Below are 27,096 nucleotides of genomic sequence, written 5' to 3' on the forward strand. Positions count from 1 at the left end.
AAAGCTGTGGAGATGCCACCACTGGCACAGGGCAGGAAACCATAAAAGAAGAAAAGCTGTTGTATAAAAAGACCCAGAAGAACTTGAAATATCCCGTTGCTTGAACAACAAGAACCATATCTCAGCATGTTGGTCTGAGGACGGCAGCAAAGTTGGACATCACCGAGTGAAAGTCTGGCCTGAGGATGCTCTTCCACCTCTCCAAGAAGCTGCGTCAGTCCAAAGGCCATCACAGGTAAGAGCTGCCACCAGGAATGCTGAGAGGCATCACTTCTCACTGCTGCCTGGTGTTTTCCTGGCTCAAATGCAGCAGCTCTGGTGGCTCAGGTCCCCTTACAGATAATGGCAGTGGCAAAGACTACATCCAAAGGCTGAGGAAAACTATCTCTTCTTTTATTATCTTCCCAATATCCATGCTGATATTGTTGGTGAGGTTCCCCCTGTTCCATTTTAAACTAATCAAGGCACTGGGTGCTTTTGGGTGTGCTCCTTGGTTTCTCCACTGCCAACAGAGGAGATCAGAGAGACCCTACTCAGAGTTCACACAAACCTGATGGAGCCAGTAGGACCAGGAGCTCAGTCCTTACCCCAGGGCTGTAAGCACTGAATCCCTTCTTTTATCCACTCATCACCCTTCCCTGAAAAGCTCTTTTTTTGTTGGCCCCACAACAGTCAAGTTGTCTCACACATACACACACACCTCCCACCAAACCCAGCACGGAGCCTATACATGCGAAGCAGTGGCAGCAGTCAACATTCCATAGGAAGCTCATCCTCCCCGTCTCTGACTGCTCACACTGTTGCCTGAAAAAAAAACCCTTTAAAAGAAAAGAAAAAAAAGGGGGGGAAGAAAAAGATAAAGCAAAATTAAGGTAACAAAGAAAGTGGTGGAGCTTTAGGTTTTCTTTTATAAAAGACAAATTGTTTATTGATCCAGTCCTTCCACTTGCAACCTCTTTGGTAACAGTCATAACACTTACAGACTGGGAGAACGCAGTGGAAAGGCCCAGTTCTGACCTCTCACCAATTTCAGAGCTCAGTGAGCCCCAACGTGCCTTGGTGAGAGGCCAAAAGCAGGTTTCAAAGCATGGCCAAGGACCTGGCCTCGAGGGACAACCCAAACCAGCCTCCCTACCGTGACTTGTCATGCTTGTGGGCAGCCCAGAGAGCAGCCCCAGCACCCCCAGGCAGAAGATGGCTTGGGATGGGGATGTCTGACTGGGAGTTGTGCCCTGGGAGGTGGCTTTGATGAACCTCTTGGGACCTCCGGGACACTAGCCAACGGGACCGTCGACGAAGCAAGACTCGCCCGTTCCTGCGGTAGACAATGACTTGCCTCAGTTGGTCCCACGGGGATGGACTAATCCAACCATCTCAGCCTCCCCCTCCTCACACCATCCCAAAGAGAGTAACTGCTGTACTTGGAGTTAAAGATAAACATATATTGATTACACATGGTCATAAAAAAAAAGTAATAATAATAATAATAATAATACATTTCCTAGAACATTACTTAAGACGCTTCCGAAAAGCATCCAAGCTTCCCCTCCCCTCCCCGCCTTCCCTTAATCTATACAGAATAAAGTGCTTCGTTTAGTTTGTTCACACTTGTAGAGCCACCAATACACTCTTAACTTGGCATGTTTGGGCAACCAATACTGAATGCCATAAAATAATACAGAGCCAAACACCAGGCATGAGAAACTAGTTTTGAGGCAAGTGCTTGGGGTTTCATTCATTTCCTTCAAGTTCCATGCTACAGAGGTTGTTCTTATTCCTATTTTTTTTTTCTCTTTTTTTTTTTTTTTAATTATTATTTTCTTCCTTTTTGAGTTCAACCCAATTCCCATCGTGGTTCCGTGTCTCTAGGCAGGGCTGCATGTGGGGAAGCTCTTGACGTCCGTGTGAACAAAGGGCGTCTGTCCATCTGTCCTTCCCTCCTGACTTCGGGCAAACCAAGAGTCACCTCAGAGGAGTTGTCTAGCAGCGGATGCTCGTCTCTATTGCACTGTCACAGCCATTCCCACCCGTCCATCCATCCATCCATCCACCTTCCCACCACGCCGCGGTTATGGCTGTGGTCCGAAGGGCCAGCTGTGCCCCATGGATACGTGAGGCGAACTGGTCTGTGCTACCAGGCTCCTGGGATATATAAACCAAAAATGACCCTCCCCACATGATTCCCTCCCTCCCCAAAGTTCAAATGAAGGGTGGAGTGGGGAGAAGAAAAATTCCAACCCAGACAGGTCTGGGGTTTAGGTGTGTGGGAAGAACTGTCAGCTGAATGTTGCGTTGCGGCGTATTCAGGAACTGCGTAATGGAAATCAAGCCCCTCTCCACCCTCGCGGTCTGTCAAAGAAGGGATGTGAGAGATTAAGGTGCAAGAGTTAAAAAAGAAAGAATTTTAAAAAATTTAAAATAAAACAAAAATCTTGAAAACAAAACGGACCCAACTCTCCTGCCTCCTGCCCTGTCTAACCCCAAGGGGTGCAACAGGGCCAGCTGGGACGGATCCAGGATGGACGAGACACCTCAGGAGCGGCTCGTCTGAGCTCTTAGCACGCGAAAGAAAACCAGACATGGAGACACACTGGGACTGAGTCCGGGTGTAGACAAAAGGGCTTGGAGGCCTTGTAGGACTCCTGGGAACTACGCAGGCCTTGGAGAGGGGAGGGAGCAGCAGGGATCTGGTTCTCCAAAGTGCTGTGTGCATGGTCACATCTCGACGTCTCCAAGTGGCTCTACGAGCAGGCTCTTGAAGGGGATTGGACGCAGCTGGGACCAGTCACTGGGCTTTCCACTGGGCTTCCAGCCTCAAGGAAGTGCTCTCATCTCACAGAGATATCCGAGGGGGCAGGTCCTCACTGGGGGAGGATGAACCGGGACAAGAACAGGGAAAGCCACCTCCAGGTGAATGGAACAAGGGAGCACACGTTGGCATGGGTGTTTACATGGGGGGAAATCTGTCAGCTGATGGGCTCCATCACAGAAGACCATAAAAGCAAGGTGAGCCCTCCTCAGGGCACAGCACTCCCATCCTGTCTCAAGGCTGAACATGAAGGGAAAGAAGCACAAGGAAGCCCAAGGGAATGGGATCTGGAAGGCAGCAGAGGAGGAGACAGCATGGACCACTCCAACACCTCCACGGGTATCACTGAATGCTTCTGTAAAGCAATTGTCTTCCAGTATGGGTCATGGTCCCTTCAGACAGACAATGGCCCCAAGAGCCCTCATCCCTCATGGGTGTGTGTTTGAGAAGGTTTTGCACCATCCCAATGAGCCCTAGGGTTGTGGAGGGGGATAGCAGAGAAGCCTTTGGAACCCACCTGAAAAGGTCAATATGGTGAGGCAGCTCCACCATAGCAACCTCATTTTGCTCGGAGCAGGTGGAGTTAGGGGTGAGCTCACTGGTACTGGGAGAGGCGCTTGGGATCCACAGGATCCCAGACAACACAAAGATGAAAAGAAATTTGTTGCTCCAAAATGTTAACATCAGTCAGCTTTCCCAAGATGCCAGGCATGGGGGGCACCACTCAGCAGGAGGTGGCACCAGTCACTCAAAGAGCACTCAGGAGAACAGCAGATGCTGCCCTGTCCTGTCCCTGTCAGGCTCCTGCATGTCCCCAGTCAGCAAAGCCCCTGAGCATGTGGCTGAATCCTCCCATCTCTGCAGGGACAGCCCCAATGTTGCCCAAGTGCTTTGCTGATTTGGTCCAGGAGATGAAACACCAAGACTTTTCGCAGAGTCAGACCTGGCTCCCTGTCCCCAGCACTCTGTTGTCACCCAGCACAAGCTGCAAATGAGAAAGGGCTCCTGCAGCCCACTCAGCGACCTCTTTCCTTCTTGCCTACCAACAGTGCTGTTCACCACCTCCTCCATGACCTAACCCATGTCCGTAGGTGACCTCAACATTGGCTTTAGGAGCACGGCATCAGCTGCAACAGCCCCCCACCTCTTGCCAGCCCTTCTCTGCCCATACTGGGTGCTCTCTGACTCCAAAGGGGACATTACCCCAGGCAGGGACCACATACAACCAGTCAGTCCAATGCATGACACCCTGGGGCAGAGCACAGCAGCGAGAGACCCTGCTGGGACCTCAGTGCCCAACAAAAAGGTGACAGCAAAGCCTTCCTCTTCTCCGCCTCCTCCTCAGCATGAAGCCAGCCATATTACTTGTAAGTGAAACCAAAGACCAGCTCGACTTCAACATCTTCAACAAGCACTAAGCAATACCACAGGGCATCACCAAAACAAGCACAGCCCTCACTGGTCCACTCTGGTCCCCCCAAAACCAGGACAGGGCAACAGATGCCAGCACCACAATGAGAGGTGAAGCTTGGGAGAGCAACGCAGGCAACAAACCAGAGATTGGGACATCACCATCCCCAGGCTGAACACGGTGTAACTTTAGCTCTGAACCTTGCAATGGGACCGACCTGGAGCTCACTCGTCACTCAGGGGTTTATTCGGATTGTTAAGGCACTATTCTGGGCCGATTCTGCCGAGAAACAGAAGCGTCCTGCTGCTCTGTCCCAGGCTACCCTCCTGCCAGTCCCAAAGCTAGCTGATCTCTCCCAGGAGCAGCTCCCTGACTCCAGAGCATCCCCAGGAGCCCAGCTCCTGCTGGGATTAGCAGAAAGGGCACACCAGAACCCAGTTCCCTTAGGGCACCCCAAAACTGAACCAACACTGAGCTGCAGATGCCCCAAGATGCAAGGCGGGTGTTTGTGCTTTTGCCTGTGGAGGAGGAAAACCTGTTGCAGGGAAGGAAGACGTGTCGAGGGCTGCTAACGAGAGCGTGCTAATGGCTTTCCAATGGGGACATCTGCTCGCTCACCACGGGCCACTGGGGCTGGCAGTGGTGGGCTCTTCTGTGGTGCCCACCTCTCAACCCCGTGGGTGAAGAGCCTGACTTGAAAGACCAGCTTTACAGTACAGGGATTCAAGCACCACTAACTAGAATTCGGCTTAGAAGTATAGATGCACTGGCCAGCAAGCTCAAGCCCAGATATCCTGCTCCTCCCAGCCCCACCAGCATCCCAGCAGGAAGATGAAGCCGGCGTGTGGGAAGATGAAATGGACAGTGACGCCTTTTACCTACACCCTTATGGACGGATGGCAGTTTCCCCCCAACACCCACGCTCCTCGGGGGGACTTCCTCCCGCTCCCCCTCTCTGCAGAGAATGATGGGTGAGAAAAAGGAATAAAAACCCAAAACAACCCCAAAACGAGGAGGAAGGGGGGTAGAGAGCAAGCAAAGCCTTGGCTCCCCGGGGGAAAGGCATTCCCGAAGGGCAGAGCAGTCCGTGCAGGCGCGTGGCCGGGGTGGGGGACACCTAATTGTTGTTTGAATTTATCCTCCCCGCAGGAAAAAGGGGAGGGGGTGGTGGTAGGTGAGGAGGAGGAGGGAGGGTCTGTGGAAGAGGATGGAGCAGCGGCAGGGGCAAGGGGGAGACGCCGGGGCCGGGGGGCAGTGGAGCCGGGCTGGTGGCGGGTTGGGGGACGGCCGTGTCCGAAGCCAAGGGGTTGCTGACGCGGAAACATTTCTCCTTGTGGGCTTTGAGCATGTTGGAGAAGCGGAAGCGCTGGCCGCAGACGTCGCAGGGGTACGGCTTCTCCCCGGTGTGGGTCCGGCGGTGCCGCTTCATGTTGGGGCGGCTGGTGAAGCTCTTCCCGCAGATCTCACAGATGTAGGGCTTCTCGCCTGAGGATGCGAGGAGAGGGATGAGAAGCTGCTGGTTAGGCTGGGTGTCAGAGACTGGAAAGATTTGGTATTTTGAGGCATTTTGGGGTATATGTGTGTGGGGGAAGGGCAGGTTGGGGCTCGTCCTGATGAGGCAGTGGACGACCCCACACACCCCAACCCCAGAGCCTGTATCCCAGCCTGGCAGGGTCTGCCAATCGTGGCACACTGGAGGCGGTGCTCCACTCTCCCCTAATCCACCTCATGAGTGAGCAAATGACCAGAAGTCCCACCTGGGAGAAGGGCCCTTGAGGAACAAGAGGTATTTAAGGCCAAACACCAGGCCATCATGTTCATCTATACCCTACTTTTGTTTTGGAAGTTCTGTCTGAACCCAGGAGTTGGTAGCTATATGTGTGCTTTTCTATACCTTTTCTGTCTTTCTCTCTTTCTCTTTCTTCTCCTTCCAATTCCCTCTCCTTGGAATATTTTGAGCAACTTAACATCAAATGGGTTTAAAGTTTGCTAAGTTGAATTGGCCAAGTTAAATTCTGTGAGAAGTGTTTGATGTTGCTTGAATGCTCTACTAAGCCTTTTGCCAAAGTTCCCTGATTTTTCTAAAGTTTGCCGGCAAACCTTTTGTTGTTTTGACCTCTTTAGAGTCCTGTTGGTATTTCTTCCATGTGTCCAACTCAGAGATCGTGAACCATTGTAAGCCCTTTCAAAAGTCTCATCAAGCGAGTTGATTGGGGCCTTACCAATGTCCCCCAAAACCCTATCCTTCCACCCACTCAAAGATGTTACTCCCATCCCAATGCTCTTTCCATGGGAGAATCTGACTGAGGGGATTTGGGCCCAGGCAAGGGGGGACTCACCCGTGTGCGTCTTCATGTGCTCATCAAAGTACTGCTTCATGTTGAAGTCCTTGCCACACCACTGGCACATGAACTGCTTGTGGCCGATGTGGATGCTCATGTGGGAGCGCAGCTGGTACTTGTACTGGAAGCGCTCATTGCAGTTCTGCAGGGGCAATGAGTTCTTGATGAGCACCCAAAATATCCCCACATTCCCCTCAATCATCAGCAGCAAAGAAATCCTTTTTTTCCCCCCCAAAAAAAACCCTAAAAATGGATTTTTGGGACCCACCCAGCCAGGTTTGCAGGCTAGATGGGCTTAGGGTGGGATGCAAAGTCCAGGCACTGGGGAACAGATCCTGGCATTGGACAAGTTTCATCATAAAGTTGGTGGGACCTTGAAGCCAGGAGGGGATGCAAAGTTTGGAAAAGCATGGGATCATCCCTACAGCTGCACTGGCACAAAGCAAGGTGGAAGCCCCTAGAAGTGGAAAATCTTTCCCCAGATCAGTGGTTTTGCCCTTGTTTCAGGGGTGGGGCAATAGCCAGGACCTTACCTCGCATTTGAAAGGCTTTTCCCCGGAGTGCTGGAGCGAGTGGACCTTGAGGGACATGCTGCGCTTGAAGGACTTCCCACAGGTCTCACAGGTGAAGGGCATGTCCTTGGTGTGTGCTGGTGGGGACAGGGGCAGGGTCAGGAGCCCTCCACACCCCTCCACCATCCATCTCCCCACACCCCAGCTGTGGCTCCCAACGCCAGTGCCCAACCCCAGCAAACCCAAAGCATCTCTGGAAGATATATGGCAGCAACATTTCAAGCATTTCCCTGCCAAATCCCCATTCTTTCAGGTCTCTTTGGTGGCTCCAAGGCCCAGGGACCTGACCACTGTTGCCATGTACAGCTTGCTTTTCAAAGCCCAGCACTGGTGTGGTCTGGTCGTCTTACACTGGTTACACTTCAAACCTTCCTTTGACCACTTCTGAACAATAAAATAAATGGGATTCCCCAGCACCATGTCCAAACCCAGCACTGAGCAGACATTGGTTCAGCATTGAATATCAGGCCAAATTTCAAGATGGTGATGTGAGAAAGCTCACCCAAGAGTAAGCCCAGCCCTGAACACCCAACATGACAGCAACAGAAAACACTTTTCATTGCCAAATTGATGGATCAACACCCCCAACAAGATCTCCCCGTGCCACTGGTTCCTCCCACACTCACCAACCATGTGTTTGCGCACGTGGGCCATGGTGTAGAACTTCTTCTCACAGATCTCGCAGGAGAACTTCTTCTCTGCATAGCCATGGACAATCTTGTTGTGCTCATGGAGAGACCAGAGCTTCTTGAACCCCTTCCCACACGTCACGCACTGCAAGGAGACAGGAGATGGTCAGGGAAGCAGGGGAAGCAGCTTCATCCATGGAAAGGGAACATCACTGTGAAAGCTACAGCTGAGACCAAAAATCATAACCAGCAAGTCTGATACAGATCTTGCCACTTCAAAACCTCCAAACTTCAGATATCTATCCATGGGATGAGCAAGGGATAATGACCTTCCAGGGGAGGATGTGGCATCTCCATCAATGGCTGTATCAGGTGTTGCATAAGCAACAGCTCATGCACCAAGGTCCTATTCCCAACTGGGAATTTTATTCCTAAATGAAGATGTTACATAAAATAATCCCAACCCTCTGTGCACTGGAAAGTTGCAAAAAATATAAAAAGAAGGAGAATCCCAAACCAGGGCAGCGGCACAACTCCAGTCTTTAGCAGATATTATGGATACTTCACCACTAAATTGGTTTTCCAAACAGAGCTGTGATTCCATTTTATCCAAATAGACCAAAATGGACCCAAACCACCTGTCCATCAGCACAAGGAGAACAACATGACATGCAAAGTCTTTCCCAAGAAATTATGGTAGAGAATCACTTCAACTCCAACAAGTTCAATGTTCCTCTGGAAGTCCCCAGGAAAAGCTCCAGCTTTAGTGTGAGACCTGTTTGAGGCATGTGAGACCAGATCAGTGCTCAGGGAAACACAGGAGAGAGGTGTGCACAAAGGAAACCACTGCCAGAAGCCAAGGGTCAACTCCTTCCCCTTCATCTTTCCATGACTCACATTCCTCTTGGTCAACAGGGATAAAACCATCCCTTCTCTCCTTGCAGATTTGTTGAGAAAATCATGCCTTGAAGGTATCTTGCAACAACGTGGCTGAGTGGTACTCGTGAACCCAGGGAGGGATTCCTCCACTTCTTCTCCTTCCCAGAGGAACAGATGCTCCTTGATGGGCTTCAACCAAATTTTGCTGTGATACTGTGGAAAACACACCATTATGCTGTGCAGTCACAGTATTTTTCTGTATATATTTATATTTATGTGCCTCAAAGGAAAAACTAGGGTCACAGAGCCATTCCCAAGCCTCATCATCTTCATCTTGTCATGCTCGAATGTCAACATGAGTAATCCTCCGAGTCCCACTGTTCCCAAGTATGTATTTCTATGGATTAGAACAGCTTTATCCCTGTTTTAAGTGATATTTCAGGGCTAATTCAGGACTAGAGCCTAATATCAAAGACACATCAATATCCATTTTCTCCACTTAAAATGAAAGAGGCTGAGGGGAATTTCAAAATGAAAGGTAGAGGGAAAGCAGCAGAGGTAGGAAAACCCCCGGGGCTGGGACCAAACACCCTGGAGGGCCGAGTTCTCTGTCCTCAGTTACTGCTGAAAATCATCACTCAAAAATGTGGAAGTAATGCCCAAATGAGGGGAAAAAATGAGGATATAAATTCTTGCAGGTTAAAAGGAAAACCATACTGAAGCTGGCCAAAAAACCAGCTTGAAGGACAACTCCATAAAGCAAAGGATGAATCACTTCTCAGGTGGTGGAATAGGATGCACATTATGGGATGGGGAATGAACACGAGGAGCAGGATGGTGCTTAAAACCTGGAGCTTTATGGATGAAATTTGGGGACAAAACAGGGAAAGAAAGCAGGAGACCCATCTGGGATAAGATGGATGGTCCCTCCATGGATCTGATTAAAACCCGAGAAATAAAAACTGCCTATCGTAGGTACAGAGCTGAAAAAAATTCCTTTTCCATCCAGACATAATTCCATGGTATGTTGATAGTTATTAAATATTATCAGAGCAAATGGAGTGGATTTGGCTATTTGTAAAATTAAAAATGTTCAGGTAAGTGGGAGACACTGATCCCTTTTTCCGCAGAAGGAGGTCACTGCACAGGCAGTTGTGGTTCATCCTATTCCAAAATGGTCTGGAAAAGGGATAAAAAAAAGGGGGGGGGGGGGGGGGAGGGGGAAGAAACAATGAGGTGACAGCCCCATGTTATCCACCTGGAAAGTAGATGAAGCTGAAGAAACATTCTGGGGAAACTCCTTTTTAACTGCTCAGGTTTTATGTCAGGCTCTGAAACAACGACCACCACACAGGTACTGGAGATGGCACTCATCCATTCTGGGAAAAAGCATCCAAAAAAAGCAACTTCAGCGCTGGGAATTTGTCTGGAAGAAGCACCAAAGGGTCAGTGACTGCTTCACCTATGAGCCAAGACTGTTCCTGCCTCCATGTTCCCTGCTCATTCCCTATTTCATTTGGGATGCCATCGATGAAGGGCTCCAGTAGCACTTGGGTTGTGTTACCTTCATCCAGGAGAGCTGTGAGATCATTTAAAATCCAGTCTCTGGTGGAAAGGGTGATGGGAGAAGCTCTCCAAAAATTGGTATATTTTAATTATTAGCAGCAGCATCCTGTAAAACAGCTCATCAGGAATTACAAGATGGGATTTTGGAGGGATCTTCAGGAACACACATTTGCTGCTCTGATTGGGTGCCTCCCTATCCCCCCAAAACTGCATGGATTTAACGGAGTCAATTTGCCAACACAGGATTTCATTAGCACAGCGGAAGGACACACCAAGCCCGAGCCATGCATGGATGTCAAAAGCACTCAGAAATTTGCTAATACACACAAAAAAAAGCACAAAAGGCAGATTAAAACCATCTTAACTCCTGTCAGCAAATCTTCAAATTAAGCTAAAGGGGGTTCAGCCTGGGTGGGAACACTGGAGTGTGTCTCCAACAGGAGCTCACAGTGTTTTATCCAGATTAACTGAATAAATTCAAAAGAAAAATTATCCCTCAAAAATTAACTCAGTGTTTTCGCCCAGCCAGACAAGAGGAAGCCACAGTCCCCCTGGGACAAATCCTCTGATCCCAGGCCACTGTGGGACCCTCCTGAGCCTGAATATGGGTCATGGGTGAAGGAAGGTTCCCTCCCAGCTGCCCTGTGCCAGCTGCAACATTATCTGAGCATGAGCTCATCCCATGGTGTAGCTGGGTGGGATGACCTCCATGGTGTTTGGGATGTCACTCCTTCACTGGGATGTCCCATCGTGGTGGGATGCTCCTCCTTTGGTGGGATGTCCCCACCTTGATGGGACATCCATCCCCTGTGAGATGCTTCACACTTTGGTGGGGTATTTTCCCCTTGGTGGAACATCCATCTCCTGTAGGATGCTCCACACCTTGCTGGGCTGTTTCCCTCTTGGTGGGGTGTTCATCCCTTGGGGCATGGTCCACCACGGGGTAAGGTATTTGCCCCTTGGTGGGATGCACACCCCAGTGGGATCCACGCCCTGGATGGATGGGCCTGCTCACCTGGATGTTCTTCTCACAGTCGGTCTGGTGGTGCAGCAGGAGCTCGCTCTCCAGCAGGAAGCGCTTCCCGCACTTGTCGCAGATCTGCATCCGGCTGTGCGTGACGTTCATGTGCTTCTCCAGGTACCAGCGGTTGTTGAAGATCCGGGGACACTTCTTGCAAGGATAATGTTGCTTCTCCTCCAGCTTCACCTTCTGGCCCAAGCCATCCTGTTCCTTCTTTCTCTTCCTTCCCCTCTGGCCTTCTTCTTCCTCCTCCTCCTCCTCTTCCACCTTGGCCATCTCCTGGGACCTGGTTGCCATGGCAGGTTTGGTGGCTTTGGATGCCCGGCTGCCCCTGCGGGGCTGCCCACTCTTTTCCCTTTTCATCTCTGAGGCATCTTCATCATCATCGTCATCGTCCTCTTCTTCCGTCGTCTCCTCCAGGTCTTCCTCCTCGCTGCGCTCCTCCTCCTCCTCCTCCCCCACCTCAGCATCCTCCTCCTCTTCCTCCTCCTCCTCCCCTTCCTCATTCTCCTCCTCCCCGTCCTCCTCCGTGTCGCGACCATCCCCGTCCGGCCGCCCCATCACAGCTGCCTCACTGGTGGCTGCCTTCCCCTCTGTGCCCTTGGAGACATTGAGGGTTTGGTTGTTGAGGTTCACCTCCACAATGATCTGCTCCCGGTTGTAGGAGCCCTGGCTGTCCAGATCCTCCTCAGACTCCTCACCCTCCATCTTACAGACAGCAGGACCTCCATCTTTCTCCTCCTTGTAGTACTGCTTGGCTGGGCCAGGGGGGAGCGTCCCACTGCCTGTCCCATCCTCCACCCGCACCGAGAAGGGGTCGTTGCCCTCCCGGGCATAGATTTTGGGGTGAGGGGCATCCACCTCCTGTTTGATCTCGCAGTAGTAGGGCGGGGGTCCGGCACAGCCCTCAGCAGGCAGGGCCATGTCGGTGGCCAGGCTGAGCGAGCGGGTGTCCAGCAGGTCCTGGCAGGAGGATGCGATGTTGTTCATCTGCAGCACGGCGGCCGCGTTCAGCACGTCCTGCACATTGCAGGAGTTGACGAGCAGCTTGGAGGTGTAGATGAAGTTGAGGATCTGCTGGAGGCCCTGCGAGGTGAGGGCCTCCAGAGAGAGCTCCACGCGCTGCAGCTGCTTGTTCTGGGTGAAGAGGGAGTGGAAGAACTGGCTGTAGGCTGCCAGGACCCCCTTGTGCGCCGGGAAGATGCTCTTGTGCTGCACCAGCACGATGTCCACGTCGCACAGGTCCGGCTGAAAGAGGCGCTGCTCGTTCAGTCTGTCCATCAAACACGTGAAGTGGAGGGCTACATCCTCCACCAGGGAGTACTCAGCTGAAGGGTAGTCAGTCGTTTTTTCGACTATCAGCTGTGGGGAGGAAGGAAATAAAATCATTCAGGACTCTTTCCACCCCAAAGTCATCCTCCTGGCCATGCCACCCATCCCTGTCTATGCATCATAAGTCAGCAATACCAACCAAGAAGCTCAACCACCACTCCCAGCTTGGAGACACCAACCATGAATTTCTACCACCAGCCCCAATTTGGAGATACCAACCAAAACATCCCATCACCAACCCCAGTTTGGAGATACCAACCAAAACATCCCATCACCAACCCCAGTTTGGAGATACCAACCAAAACATCCCATCACCAACCCCAGTTTGGAGATACCAACCAAAATGCTCCACCACCAGCCCCAGCTTCAGAACACCAAGAAGCTCCACCATCAGGCCCAGCTTGAAGACACCAACCAAGAAGCTCCACCACCAACTTGAGTCCAGGAGACTCAACCAGGGAGGAGAAACCCCAGTGAAAGGGCAGGTCAGGGCCACACGAGCACCCACTGATATCCCTTCAAGGTGGGTAGAAGACACCATGGCCACCAAGGAGGTCTAAAGCCAGGCTCAGGTGTCCACACTCACTCAGAGATGTCATACAGGAGAGGAGATGGCTTGACCTCCTGAAACAGATGGAGATCCAGGTGGATATTTGCCCCTAGCAGGAAGCCAATTTTAGGCACCCACTGAGATTTAACCCCCTAAATAAAAGGAAATTAGGATTTTATAACTCCCTGCTTCCACAGATAATTACACAAAGCCCAATATCCTTTGATATTTCTGAATTATGCTGCGTGCTCTTGCTCACGACAGCAGCTCACTCGCAGCTGGATTCATTGGGATGATTTATGCACTTTTTAATGCTCATTTTCCATTGCCTGGGGAAAGGCACTACCTGGAAAAATTCAAATCAGGGAGCAGCACCCCCAGGCTGGGAAATGCTGCGACTGCCAACCCTCCCCAGGCTGAGTTTGCTGGGTGTTTAATCCAACTCCCACATATTTTGCATGGTCCAGACCATCCCGGATGTTCATCCCCTCTCCTGGTCTTACCTGAGCCCCAGGATGCGTGTGACTGCTACATCCCAAATCCGAGGGATATCCCACACCCTAAATCCAGTGCCTTGTGTTAAAAGAAGGTGGGACACAACCTTTCACTCTGCTTCCCTTGCTGAATGCCCAATTCACGGATGGAGACAGATCTGGACCTCTTAACACCCTCTCTCCTGACCTTTGCAGGATGTGACCAAGGACATGGTGCAGAATAGGAGCAGAGATGGAGGGTTCAAACCTGCCAGGTTTATCCTGCACCTCCTGCTCCAAAAAGAGTTTTTCAGCTCCCATTTTTTCTGGAACAAATGACAGCTCTCAATCAACACACAAATTCCAGCGAGACACATTTTGTTTGTCTTTTCCTTTCTTTTTTTTTCTGGCGAGCCAAAGGCAAAAGCACACACAGACAAAAAAGTTTAAATAACAAAAAAGGGTGTTTTCTTCTCTGTTTTCCCAACAAGCAAAAAAACCTCTTCCCCCTCCCTGCCAAATTTTTTCATTTTCATTGGATTTCTGCTTCAAAACCAACCCATCCAACCAATTGGGATCTCAGCTTTGCATGGTTCTGATAGCCCTGGAGAGCCCCAGCAAGTGCTGGCACCCAGGGAAAAACATGGAAAAACCAGTTCTGCTCCAAATTCTTGGCTCTGCAGCCTGGAGTGGGGCAAAGAGGTGGGACAAGTGTTGGGTGTTTACATATTTTTATATACATTTTATAATTTATATATATTTAATATTTTCAATATTTTATACATGCATGCTTATTTATAGTTAAACGACTGATACATAAAAATATATAAATATATAAATACATAAACATTCTTTATATATGTGTTTGCTACAAAATGCTGCATCCCAGCTGGAACATCCATCCATCCACCCCCCATTTTCTGAGCCTCGCCACTGCCAAGAACATTTTGATGAGATCTTGGATGGTTCAGCCATCCCCCCCCCCAAGACACGTAGAAAATAAATAACGATATAATAAGTATCAAAAAACTGAAGAGACAGCAGGAATTCAGCAGAGCTGTTTGCCAGGTTCTCCCCTGTAAAAAACCCTACATTCAGGTTTTTCCCCGGGGATCCGTCTTACCTCTTTCCCCATATAGGACACCCCAAGCTTGGCACGGAGCAATGGGTGCAAAATAGGGGGAAATGGGTCTGTCGGGCGGCATCGCCCAGCCTCAGAAACAAAAGCCGGCTTTTTTTTTTCCCCTCCGGATCGAGGATTTTTGGCAAAAGGGGCTGATCCCTCACCCAGAGCCGGTCCTTGCCAGGCAGCTCTAATCAGTCCCAGCAGCGGCGAGGACAATGCGTGTCTTGGCCGCGTCCCGCCGGTGACTTCAGCCCGGGCTTGTCAGCGGGAGGCTTTTGCTCTTTATTGCTCTCAGATGCTTTTCGTGAGCTTGCCCGGAGCCAGAGCCCCGGCCGAGACAAGAGGCGCCTGCCGGGGTGAGATGCCGAGAAAGACCCCAACTTGCCCCAAAATGCCCCTCCGGCAGCTCCACTGGAGCGGAGAAGCCTGACTAATGGGGATTAATGGGAGGGTTAAATCCAGTGCTCTCCCTCTGGGAAAACGCAAATATTTGAAATACATATCTCTTTTAATATTTAAAAAAATACTTATATTAAAAATACATATTTAAAAAAAAAAAAAAAGAATTACGAGTTCTGCTCTTTTCCACCATCACCACCCTGCTCCTCTGGCTCTGTTTAGTCCCAGGAGCAAGTCACCCATCCCATCTCCATCCCCTGTCCGAACTTGGGGAGCTCACTGGATGCACTAACCCAGGATGAACCCTAAAACTGCGGGCCCCCACCACACACACTGCCAACCTCTAAGCAAGCTTTTGGCACCATTAGCGCAAAAAAACACCCCTAAAAATTATTAGAAAGCAGCGTGGCCATGAATTCGCCACCCCGAGGGGCCGGCGGCGCCTCCAGCCAGCCCTCCCCGCCCTGACGCTGCCCTCCGGCTCTATTTTAAGAGTTTTCACGTGATGCTGCCCAAGTCCCATCCCAAAACAGCTGCTGGGGCAGGAGGGCGGCCAGAGGATGGGGAGGATGCTCGGGGCGAGGGATGGGTTGGATGAGGCCCGATGGCGGGGGATGGAAGGAAAGGATGAGTAAGGAATGGTGGTGGAAGGAGATGCTGCTGCTCGAGCAGCCTCTCTCCAGCAGAGCCACCAAAGATCCCACCACAGGAGGTGGATCCCAAGCTCCGTTTCCACCCACATCCCCCCACCGTGTGCCTCAGTTTCCCTAAACAGCCCCACCAACACCTGATCACCTGCCCAGAAAGGTGTTTGCTGCCGGATTTAAATCAAGGTACCAGGATAAAACGCTATTTCTTTTAGCAGCTATGGAGAACCAGATCCTTAAACGTTCCTGCATCTCTAAATCTCCCCAAAGGACCAGTAGGTTGGGCCACTTTGGATATATTTAAATACTCAAATCCTCAGTCCCCCAGAAGACCATCTCTGACCTTCACCTGCCTCTTATTTATTTAATTAAATATTTATTCATTTCTATCGCCCTCATCACCACAGCATAGAGGACCATGAGCAATTCTTTCCCATATAAGCACAAGGACAGGGGGTTTTAGGATATAAAACTCACATTTAAGTGGTGACAAGACCAGCTGCCTGTGAACCACTTTCCATTCAGCACAAAATTTGGGTGTTTCTTTAAATTTTTCACCCTCAAGATGTACAAGGAAAAACAGCAATCTGCTTTTCTGTATCATTTCCAACCACCCAAGCATTCATAGTTGACCTTCAGTATTAAATTGCATTAAAGAAAAGTGCTTTAATAAGGAGCTAAATACAATGTCAGCACTTGCTCCTCAAAAAAAAGAAGTGCCCCATGCTTTCTTCCCGGTTTGGACATTGCTGCAGTTCAGGGTGAAAGAGCTGGGCTGAAACTATTTAATGTCAAAACTTGACTTTTGCTAAAGAAAGAAATATTATTAAATCCCCGTTTTTACAGATTAGTTCAGATGACACAAAGGAACATCGTTACAAATCCCAAACACCGGCGCTTTCGGTTTTAATCCTTGGCCTCCTACAACTTGCCCTCTACCTTCCAGGCCCTTGCATGAAACCTTCAGCCTTTTCTCTCTAGTTTTGAGGCCATTAGAGGATTTTTTAAAAAATGATGTAACGCTCGTGTCTTCCCGCAGCTCCCCAAACCAGGATGCACCGAGACGAAGCCGCCCCAGAACGAGCAGCGCTGCTTGGACCGTGCACATCCCATTGGCAACCCACCCATTTCTGGAGCACGGCCATGCATGGAAACCCGGCAGAGGGATAAACCACATCCCCAGGCGCCCGCCCCTCACCTACCTTCACCGCTCTGCCGTCCCTCCCTCCCCGGGGAGCTCTCCCGTGGGGGCTCTCGGCACGGGACCGCGCTGGGGGTGGGGTCTGCTCGCTTCTCCGACGGGTGTTTTTATTTAATTAGGAGAGGGTTGTCCGGAAAAACAAGCAGGAAGGGAAAACAATAGCCCGGCCACAGCCCCGCCTGGCGAGGCGCCGGCCCGCACGGCCCCGAGCGCCCACCGCCGGCATCCTGCCCGCCGGGATGTGCCGCGCACCCGCCGGGGACCGGAGGCCTTAGGGATGCAGGTGACAGCTCTCGAGGAGGTGATTTTTTTTCCCTGCGTGTTGTCTAAAAGGCTTAAGGGTGCCCAAAGTAGAGCCATGTGCAGCAAGAGCAGGTGAGGGGAAGGGGCTCAGCGATGTTCCCAGAGCCTGTGGCATCCCAGGGCGTTGGGCAGCCCAAAAAACACCTCCCGGCCTCTGCTGGGTGAAGAAGAGCATTAACCCAACTGCAGGACAGTCAGATGCTTCCCAGGCTTTTTTTTTTTTTTCTCCTGCCTTTTGGTTGTTCCTAATATTTTATTAATGATATCCAGCATTTACAGGTTTTGGCTCAAGGATGTTTTTCCCAGGAATAGCCTGGGAAGTTGGTAGCAGCACCAGGCCCACCAGGACTCCTCAGTGCAAGGGAACAGGGACAACTCCTTCCCCCATCCCTGTCTCCCTGAAACCATGGGCACACCTTTGCAAAGCGGAAAAAGATTAATTTGGAGTTTTTCTGGCAGTGCCATGGCTGCCAGCAACGTGGGGAGAGCAGCGGGATGAGGTGGGATGAGCAACACGAGGCTTCATCCACTGGGAGCAGGCACTGGCTTCCCAACAGCACAGCCCACAGAGGGTTAATGGCTTTGTGCTTTTTTATTTATCTCATATTTTTAGAAATGTTTAAATCCTACCTGGGTGCTTTTCTCCTTTCCTTTTGCACACAGAGCTGCAAAGCCACAGTGACACTTCCAAGGAAGGAGGAACAGATCAACCCCACCATCACCCCCCATCCTGAAACCGATGAGGTGATGCTGCTCCTGGGGGATGCCGCCACCGTGATGGCATCGAGGACACTGCCCCTCTGTTCCACCAGGGGTGACAGTGAGGGCAGTGCCAAGCCCTGGGAGTCCATCCCGACGCTTCCCGTGGGAAGTCGAGCACTGTCCCCTGCACCAAGCACAGCCTCTGCTGCAAAAATACCGGGGCTTCAGCAACGCCGCATTAGTTTCATCCCAAGACAAATCCCAATCCCTCCAGGAGAGCAGAGGCATCGCAGCCGGGCTGGATGGACCCTTCTGTCTGTCCCTGTCCCCTCTGCCAGGGCTGAAAGAGGTGCAGCTCAGCCAGACCCAACACGTGGTGCAAAAGCTCTGCAGGTAATTCCAGAGCTGTGCCAGGCCAGGTTTGGGGTGAAATCCCGAAGGGATGCTGATGGATTTCAGCAGAGCTGGCATCGCCCTGGCAAATGCTGAGGACAGACAGGACAGAAGGGCCATGGGGGCCCTGCCAGCGCCTGGCACAGCCAGTGACACCCAGCTGATAGAGATGTCCCTGAGCCATCGCGCTGGCATGGGAGCAGGCAGCGGGATGGCATGGGATGGGATGGCATGGGATGGGATGCTGCCCTCCATCTACAGGATGCAGGACCGCCCGCAGAGTCACTGCCAGGGTGGAAGAGCACCGGGGACACGCACACACGCAAAGCCACTGTCCCCCTCCCTCCTGTGCCCAAGAAAAACAAGCGGAGGGAAGATTGAGGGAGGAAACGAGGACAAAACCCAAGGCTGACCTCCCCAGCCGGGCTGTCGGCCAAGTGGCTGCACCAGGGGCCAGCTCCAGACCGCTGCCCAGCCCAGAGCACCGCGCAAGGCCGGGGAGGAGGCATCACCCCCCAGAGACCCTACGGATGTCCCCAGTGCCACTGAGGGAAGGGATGGATGCAGCAGGGCAGGCGGTGCTCAGAGCCACCCCACAGCTCATAGGATCCCCCCAGGAGCCCCAAATTCAGTGCAGGAGCAGGGATGGGTGCAGGAGCAGGGACGGGTGCGGAGGAGCAGCCACCACATTGCTTGTGCAGAGCCTGAAGGCATCGTAGCCCCAAGGCAGCCCCACGTCCGTGTGCAGCCAGGCAGTGCCTGGGAAGGGGCCGGGATACCCAGAAGCAAGGTAGGGGGATGGATGGATGGATGGATGGATGGATGGATGGATGGATGGATGGGGGGGTGGGTGGAGGGATAGAGGGATGGATGGATGAGTGGGGGGAGGGATGGAGGGAGCCTCCTCCCAAGCGCTGCTGAACGAGCCTTTCATCAGAGGGCAGCATCCCCCTGCCTGGCACCACAGTGCCCATCCCTGGGGCAGCCCCCATGGCCTTCCAGGTGGATCAACAGCGTGGTGGGATGTGACACCTCCAGGGTTTTCCCCACACTCAGCTCCCAGTAAACCCTAAAACCACAGCATTTCCTAACCCAACCACAAACTTGCCAGAGATGTCCAGGATTGAACCTGTCCCAACATCCTGGGCAGGACTTTCCACCCCAGAGCATTCTCTCCAAACCCTGGCTCTGACCCCAGGAATGGTCCCCATCTCCAGCTCCATCCTAAACCCAGCCTTGACCAGGGCTCTTTGGGAAGCACCAGTCAAGCTCCTCTAATCCAGCCATGGAATGGTTTGTGTTGGATGGAACCATAAAGATTTTCTTGTTCCAACTCCTCTGCCATGGGCCATCTTCCTTTAGATCCAGTTGCCCAGATCAAGGATCTGGATGCATCAGATCCCTCCTGCCCAACACTTTTAACATTTTTATGAACATGCATTATTTTTATCCTTATTTTTATCCCAATTTTCCCAGTAACTTGGGGAGCAGGGCTTTAACTCAGACAGGGTGTCAGCAGCCCTGGCTCCAGGCAAAAGATATAATCATAAAAATAATAATAAAAAATGACAGTTTATTGTAATTAAGTCCTCTACCCATCACATCTGCGCCACCATGGCCAGTCTTTCCCCATATCCAAAGGCATCCCAGTTTTCCTCAGCAGGAGAGGTGGATGAAGACTGAGTTGGCTCAAGAGGGGACAGCAGCCCCAAAGGACACAGGGACAAGTCCTCAGGTGTCCCCATGCAGGAAACCCAACAGGGCCATCCCTGCCCTGCACAAACCACTCTGACAACACAACACATTTCCCTTAGAAATAAGGAAAAATTAGGGGCAGGAGGTGCAAGGCCTGGCCCCGAGCTCATCCTCCCCACCAACGTCCACTCCTCCAGTTTTACAGGGACCCGTGGGATGTCAGGGGACATCTAGGATGCAAAAGCACATGGAGGATATAGATATCCACATTTTTGGGGCCAGGAAAATGTGGCAGCAAATTGAAAACTTCATCCCTTGCTGCTCCTGGAGAGTCACTTTGTCACGGCCATCACCAGGTCCCCATCTATAAAGGCTTAAATGCAGCAGCGTGGGAGAGCCTCGGTTTTTCTCCTCCAGCTGGAGCACGGAGGGAGGACGGGAAAATCAGCAATTCCCCCAAAACCTTCAAAGGCCCTCTGATGTTTTGACACATTCAGTTCATCCGCAAAGGGTTTAGGGCTCCCCCCCCACCCCCACCCCCCCACCCCCCCCTTTATTTTTCCTCGAGCAGAAAAATCTGCATCTTAAAAATAACCAATATTTAATTAAGCGGGCAGCAACCAACCTCCCGCTTCTCCCTCCCTTTTCCAAAGGATCCATCTCCAAAGGCGGCAGCGGGTTATTTTTGTGGAGGGGGTGACAATGTCTCTGCTCCAGACGCGAGACAGGAACACAGGGCCGTTTATCTCGCCTGGTGATAACCGAACGCTCCGTTAATTCCTCCCGGGGAGAACAAAGCTCCGCCGTCATTCCAAGCCCAGGTGGCAAAGGGGACCCTGCGGCCACCCCGGGAAAAGCCCCTGGAGCGGTGCTGAGCCCAGCCAGCATTCTCAGGGAAACTCTGCAGTTGGAGCCAGAACGTTTGCACCCAGCAAGATTTCACCACAGATCCAGGGGGAAAAAAAAAAAAAAATTAAAAAATAATAAATCCCTTAGTGTCTTTCCAAGGAGGAATTTTGCTTCGTAAAGCAAATCTTCCTCTGGTTCTTGCCGAGGCAGGGTGTGGAAGGAAGGTCGAATTCCCAACTTTTCCCCGTCTTCCTCGCGGGGCTGCTGGCTTGGGTGGGCTCTGGGTATCTCCATCTCCACCTCAGGGCGTGAAACGCACCCCAAAACAGCCCGGTGTGCCCCCGGTCCCTCAGCATCTCCTCCGGGAAGGGATGCAGGGGCGGTTTCAGCAGTGATTTCACGCCAGAAGGAATTTCACAGGCCGAGTGTGATTGCCCAGCGTGAACCCAAACCCAATCCCGACCAGTTTAACCCCAGTACCGCGGTCGGGGGTGCCGAGCCCCATCCCACCATCCCATCCATCATCGTTTCCTTATTTTTCCAAGCCTGGACTTTCTTCCCCTTCCCAAAAATCCACTCGGACGCTTCCCGGGGCGTTAGGACGGGCACGGAGCCAGCACTGGGGTAACCACAACCCCGCACTTTTAGGGATGGGGGAGGCACCGAGGTACCGGGAGCCGCGATCCCGTGGTCACGGCACATCCCAGGGGAATTCTCGTGGATCTTCCCAGCTCAGGCCTGCCCTCTGCAACTCCAGCTAAGCCCCCCCCAAAACTCCACCGGCCGATAAAATAGGTCACTGCTGCAGGCGAGAGCCCCATCTCTGGTGTTGTTATTATTATTATTACCATCATTATTTTTTAAGAGCAGGAATGGAAAATCCCTTTCCCGGCCCGGAGAGGGGTGGGATGCTGTGCCCTCCCTGCAGCCTCGTTCCTCCGGGATGTTGGGGAGCGCCCAAGACGCCCCAGACCCCCCGGGAAAAGGGGGCCCACGACGGGAACCAGCCATGGAGAGGGGGGGAAGGCGGGCAGGAATTGGCACAAGGATGGAGTCATCCGGGGAATGGGAATGGCCGAGGAAGCGGCATCTCGTGCGCCCCCCCCAGCGAATCCTCTGGCCTGGGGGCTCCAAAAGTGTGTGCGTCCCCCCAAATCCTCCCAGTGACCCCCGAGCTGGGCTGGGGTCCTCCCAAGGGGTGGGGGGGAGGGGGGGGGTCAGACCCCTCCGCGCGGCTCTTCTGCACCCCCATCCCCCCCTAAGGCACCCCAAAGGTGCGGAGGGGGCGCGTTTTTAATGCCATTTTCACCAAACACAGCCCATTTTCGCCTTGCAGGAGGGGGGACCCCCACGCAGCCCCCCAGACCCCCCCCCCCCCCCCGCTCCAGCAGAGCGTCACCGGCCCCAAGCCCGGCCCGGCTGCGCTTTTTGTACCCCCCCAAAAAATCCACGATCCCCCCCCCCCCCACGCGTGGATGCAGCATCGCCCATGCAACCTCCCCCTCCCGCATCCACCTCCGCCGCCCTGGCCGGGATTTGGGCAAGTTTCGAGGCCTTTGGGAAGTCGGCAAAGCCCCGGGAGCGCGAGGAAGCGACGGAGGAAGGAAGGGGAAGGGAGAGGAGAAAATAAAAGCGAGGAGAAAAGGGAGAAGGGGGGGGGTTCAGGCTCTACCATTTTGATGCAAAGGTCTCCGCGCTGAGGAGTCCCGGTCCTCCTCCGCTGGCCTGGGGTTTGTGCTCTCCATGAAAAAAACAAGGAATTGGTGGGTTGGGTGGGTTGCTGGTTTGGTGGCTTTTTTTTTTTCCTTTTTTTTCCTTTTTGGCTGCCTTATTTCTGTTTTGGTTTTTTTTTTTTTTTTTTCTCGCCTTTTGGAGGAGGAGGGGTGGGGGGGGAGGAAATCACCGCGCCAGCGCTGCTTGCATCCCCGTCCCTCTTTTCCTTTTCTTTCCTATATTTTCCTTTCTTTAATTTTTCCTCTCCCCCGTTTAATCTTTTCTCTTTTTTTCCCCCTTTCTTGTCTTTTTTTTTTTTTCTGTTTTCCTCTCCTCCTCCTCTTCACCTCATCCTGCCCATCGCCATGTTCGCCCCTTTTGGGAAGCCGGAGGAATGCGGAGCGGCGGCGGCTCCGGCTGCCAAGAGCCCCGGGGCCGCTGATTGGAGCCGCCGCATCAGCTGGGGCCGCGGCTGCCCCTTTAAAGCGACAGCAGCCACCGCCACCCCCACGGGGACACCCCCCCGTCCCCTGTCCCCGCACCCCAACCCCTCCGCTACAGCCGCCTCTGCAGCGCAGCATCCCCCGGGAGCATCCCCTGGATCCCTCTGGGGCGGGGAAACTGAGGCACGCACAGCCCCTGCCCGGCCTCATAAAGACACCCCGAGTTTTTTTTTTTGGGGTGTAAAACCTCCGTTTGGGGTGTCGTGGAGTAACACTGAGTTATTTGAAACTGGGCTTTTGGAGCGTTCTCCCGTTTTTTTGGAGGAAATGAGGATCCCCCACCTGGATGTGTTCAAGGGACATTTGGAGCATTAATTGGGAGCACCCTCTAGATCCCACTGGGGTGGGGAAACTGGGGCACACAACCCCTCACCCGCTCCCCAAACCCAGTAAAAAGAGTCCAATATTTTTTGGGCATAAAACTCCAACTTGGGGCATTGTGGAATAACGCAGATTGATTTAAAAATGGGATTTTTTGGAGTGTTCTCCTGCTGTTTGGAGGAAATGGAGATCCCCCACCTGGATGTGTTTATGGCAGATTTGGTTATTGGGAGCACCCTCTGGATCCTGCTGTGGAGAGGGAAACTGAGGCACACAATCCCCTCACACCACCCCCTCATCCCCAAACCCAATAATAAGACCCCAAGGTTTTTTTGGGGCATAAAACTCCAATCCGAGGAATAAAGAGGTAATGTTAATTATTTTAAAGGGTATTTTTGGCACGTTCTCCCACTGGTCAGAGGAAATGGAGATCCTCCGCTTGGAGGGTGTTTAAGGAACATTTCCTTACAGGAGAGGGATCCCCCAAACCCCCTCAGGGCCTGGAATGGGACCTGTGGGACACAGCCAGTCCTCAATACCCTCCAAAACAAAGTAAAACCTCATTATTTCACCCGCAGCTCTGCTTGGCTCTCCCTGATGGTGAGCGAGGGGTGGATTTTATCTTCCCAACACCCCCCAGCCTCATCCAGGAGCTGGGTACCCCAAAATCCTCGTTCTGGGGACCTAGGGGGCAAAGCTGGAGCAGCTCCAAGGTATCTGTGGAGGACCTGTGCAGAGTCCCGCAGCGGTCCCACACCTCCAGCACCAGGACAGGCTCTGCCCCTCATCAGGAGAAGCCCAGGAGGTGACCAGCCAAGGCTCATCGGGATGGCGACCACCCCCAAGACCCATCCTGCTCTCACCCTTCCTGCAGACTCCACCCAAAACGCCACGGGCACACGGATTCCCTTCCACCGCCCTAAAAGCAGAGCAGCACGATGGCTCTGAAGGGCACTGGGGGCACCGCCGGAACGGCGGGGCTGCTCCATCTTCATCCCACCTTCCCCTCTCCTCTGGTTTCCCGAGCCACTCCGTGCTGCCCACGTCCATGTGGTAACGTCTTGCACTTGTTTAGACTCAGCCCCGCTTGCCGTGTGCAGTAACTTCTTCCAGATGTGAGCAGCTCTTTGCATAACGTCCCCGTGGCCACGTCCTGCCTGCGCCGGGTTCATTTCAGAGCTTTTTAGCTATTTATTTATTTATTTAATGCCCTTTCTCACTCTCAGCCCTGCTCTGCTCTACAGGAAAAAATTCCTGGCCGATGCCACCAGAACATCGTTCCTATCAGAAAGCTTTTTGTGAGATAAGTGTTTGGCCCGTCCGACATCTCTCCTACCCTGGAAACTTTTCCAAAAAGCTACATAAGCTCCTGGAAGTGCAGCCAGTGCCGAGGGTGAGGGTGAGATGAGGCTGGACATGGGAGACAGGGATTTAAGTTCTGTTCCAGAGCCCAAACCCCTGTGGCCTTTTCATGGATGTGGCACAGGGGACCAGGGAGCTCTAGAGCTTGAAGTCCTCATAGCTCTGAACTGTGAAGGTCTTTGGGGGTGGTCAAAGCCCTGATGCCACTCTGGGGGGATCACCAAGAGGTTCTGGCTTTTTGGAAGGAGCTGAGCCCACCTCTCACATGGAGACCGGGTCTTTGCCAGACACAGTTTTTCCTTCCTGATGTGGGAGAAGCTGTTCCCACCGAGACAAGGGGAAAAGCCTTGGAAGGGGCACAACCAATGACACACTTGTGAGAAATAATGTATTTGACCACAGTGAGCACAGCAATGTTCCTGAGAGACAAAACACAGGTGGTTTTGTGGCCACAACCACGCAGGGGCTACGTGGGGTTTGCTGAAACAGCTTCCCAAAGCTCCCAGCAAATCCCACCCAACCCAGTGGGGTGAGATCCCACCCAGCCTGGTTTGGGGGCTTTGTTGTGTTGGTTACTGAGGCATGTGGGTGACTGATCCCTCGCTGGAGCTTCTTCAGCTGCTGGGATTTCTTACTGAGGGTAACTCCAAGCTCTTCGTGCCTTCACATAAAGTTCTGGAAGTTCTGGAGTCTTTCTGGAAGGCTGTGGGCTGGGAAACGGCTCTGGCACACCTTGCACAGTGTCACTAACTGTGGAAAATGATCAAGGAAAGGGTCCACAGAGGGATCTGAAGGTCCAGAGCTCAGTTCAGTCACTGTCAGGGAACAGGTTCTCCAGGAAGGCAAAGTTCTGGAGAAACTGCTAACAAGTAGCACATGGAGCAAGGCTTGTTGACACAGGAGAAGGGTTGGGTCACCTTCCTGGGACTTTCCAGCAGTGTGGTGGCCACAAAAGGGACATTTCCTGAAGCTTTACCTCTTCCTTTCTCTCCCCAGGCCATGAGATGGCAACCACAAGGTCACAGAGGGTCTTAAATGAAAGATCAGCCACAACAACACTGAGGAAAATGTTTAGGGAAAGCAGGAGAGGTTCCTATTTCCTTGGTTTAACTGATCCCTGCTACTTCCATTTGCATTTCCATAGTTCCGGACTTCTCCAAAGGAAGTGTCACCAAGGACAAGGGACAGGAAGAAAGCTGAGACCCTGTAACAGCTCAGAGATTTTGGGGTTTGTGAGGAACCCCAGAAGAACCTGGAGGTGTTTAAGATGTGTAGATGTGGCACCTGGGTACAAGGTTTAGTGGTGCATGTGGCAGTGCTCGGCAGTTAATGGTTGGACTTGGTGATCCTGAGGGTCTTTTCCAACCGAAATGATTCTGTGAAGAGCCAAGTGGACCTGGAACGACGAATTCCAAGGTGGAACCATGTCCTCTTGCTGGCTCTGCCTGCCTGGCATTCCCTGCTTCAACAGCTGTGCTCTGCTGAGCATCTCCTGTGGGCTGGAATTCCCACGGAGAAGTGCTGCAGGAGATGGTGAGAGGAGGTTCTGTGGTGTCCACCTTTCCTCAGTGGGTCAGGGCACCCACAGGCTTGGCCAGAGAAGGAGGGAAGAGCCCTCCAGATTCCCAAGGGACACAAGATGGAGGCTGAGGACATGGCAGCCCTTTAGGGATGTGTCCTGAGCTTGGCCAGCGGTTTTCATTCAGCAGCTGGTTTTCTGAGCAGGATCATGGAAAAGAAGGGATCAAATCAGGCCAAGGGAGGGAGAGAGAAAGAATAAAAAAATAGGGGAAGCAAGAACATTCCTGGAGGCTCTCCGGCCTCTCCCCCTCCAGCCTCCTGAGAGGAGCAGGAGGAGGAAAGAGACAAAACAAAAGGCACAAGAAAAGAACGAGCCAAAACAACACTAACACGAGGGTTGCAAGGTCCAAAGCAAGCAGTGCCGGGGCAGGCCCCTTCCCAAAAACCCGTCAGCTTTCCGAGGATCAGGGGGTCCTGCAGAAAACGCTGCCCTTTTATGGCCAGGCAAGGAGGGCCGAGCACAGGATCCTGCCCTACTAAGGGAAAACATCTCCCGCTCAGTGTTTGCAGGGAGAACACCCACAGTGAATATAGACAAGCTCTCAAAGGACGACTGAAATACTGCTGCTCGTGTTGACCCCGATTCTTCTCTTCTTTTTTCCCTTTTTTTTTTTTTTTTTTCTCCTCTTTGAGGTCTGCCTTCTGCCTCCAAACTGGGGGGGGGGGGTGAAAAAAAAAAAAAGACATTTAAAAAGAAAAGCGATGACCCAGCAGGAC

General features: G+C 52.3%; 1 protein-coding gene across 1 annotated transcript; it reads right to left on the minus strand.

The window, feature by feature from the left end:
* Nucleotides 1–930: 930 nt before the first annotated feature.
* ZBTB47 (zinc finger and BTB domain containing 47) lies at nt 931–22,963 on the minus strand. Its single transcript, XM_082292782.1, has 6 exons — nt 22,572–22,963; nt 11,224–12,591; nt 7,761–7,908; nt 7,096–7,211; nt 6,560–6,704; nt 931–5,705 (listed from the first exon to the last, which is right to left on the minus strand). Exons 1-6 carry the CDS (start codon nt 22,572–22,574, stop codon nt 5,338–5,340), a joined length of 2,148 nt encoding a protein of 715 aa, XP_082148908.1. The 5' UTR covers nt 22,575–22,963; the 3' UTR covers nt 931–5,337.
* Nucleotides 22,964–27,096: the final 4,133 nt, after the last annotated feature.

This window comes from Coloeus monedula (genome assembly GCF_965178545.1).
Source record: "Coloeus monedula genome assembly, chromosome: 1".
NCBI classification, from domain to species: Eukaryota; Metazoa; Chordata; class Aves; order Passeriformes; family Corvidae; genus Coloeus; species Coloeus monedula.

What these genes read in the sequence shown, in the direction of transcription:
- ZBTB47 (XM_082292782.1), bottom strand. An exon ending in ACTGTGAGAAGAACATCCAG is followed by an intron (nt 7,909 to 11,223) that starts GTGAGCAGGCCC and finishes GTCTCCTTGCAG; the next exon opens with TGCGTGACGTGTGGGAAGGG. An exon ending in GCACATGAAGACGCACACGG is followed by an intron (nt 5,706 to 6,559) that starts GTGAGTCCCCCC and finishes TCGCATCCTCAG; the next exon opens with GCGAGAAGCCCTACATCTGT.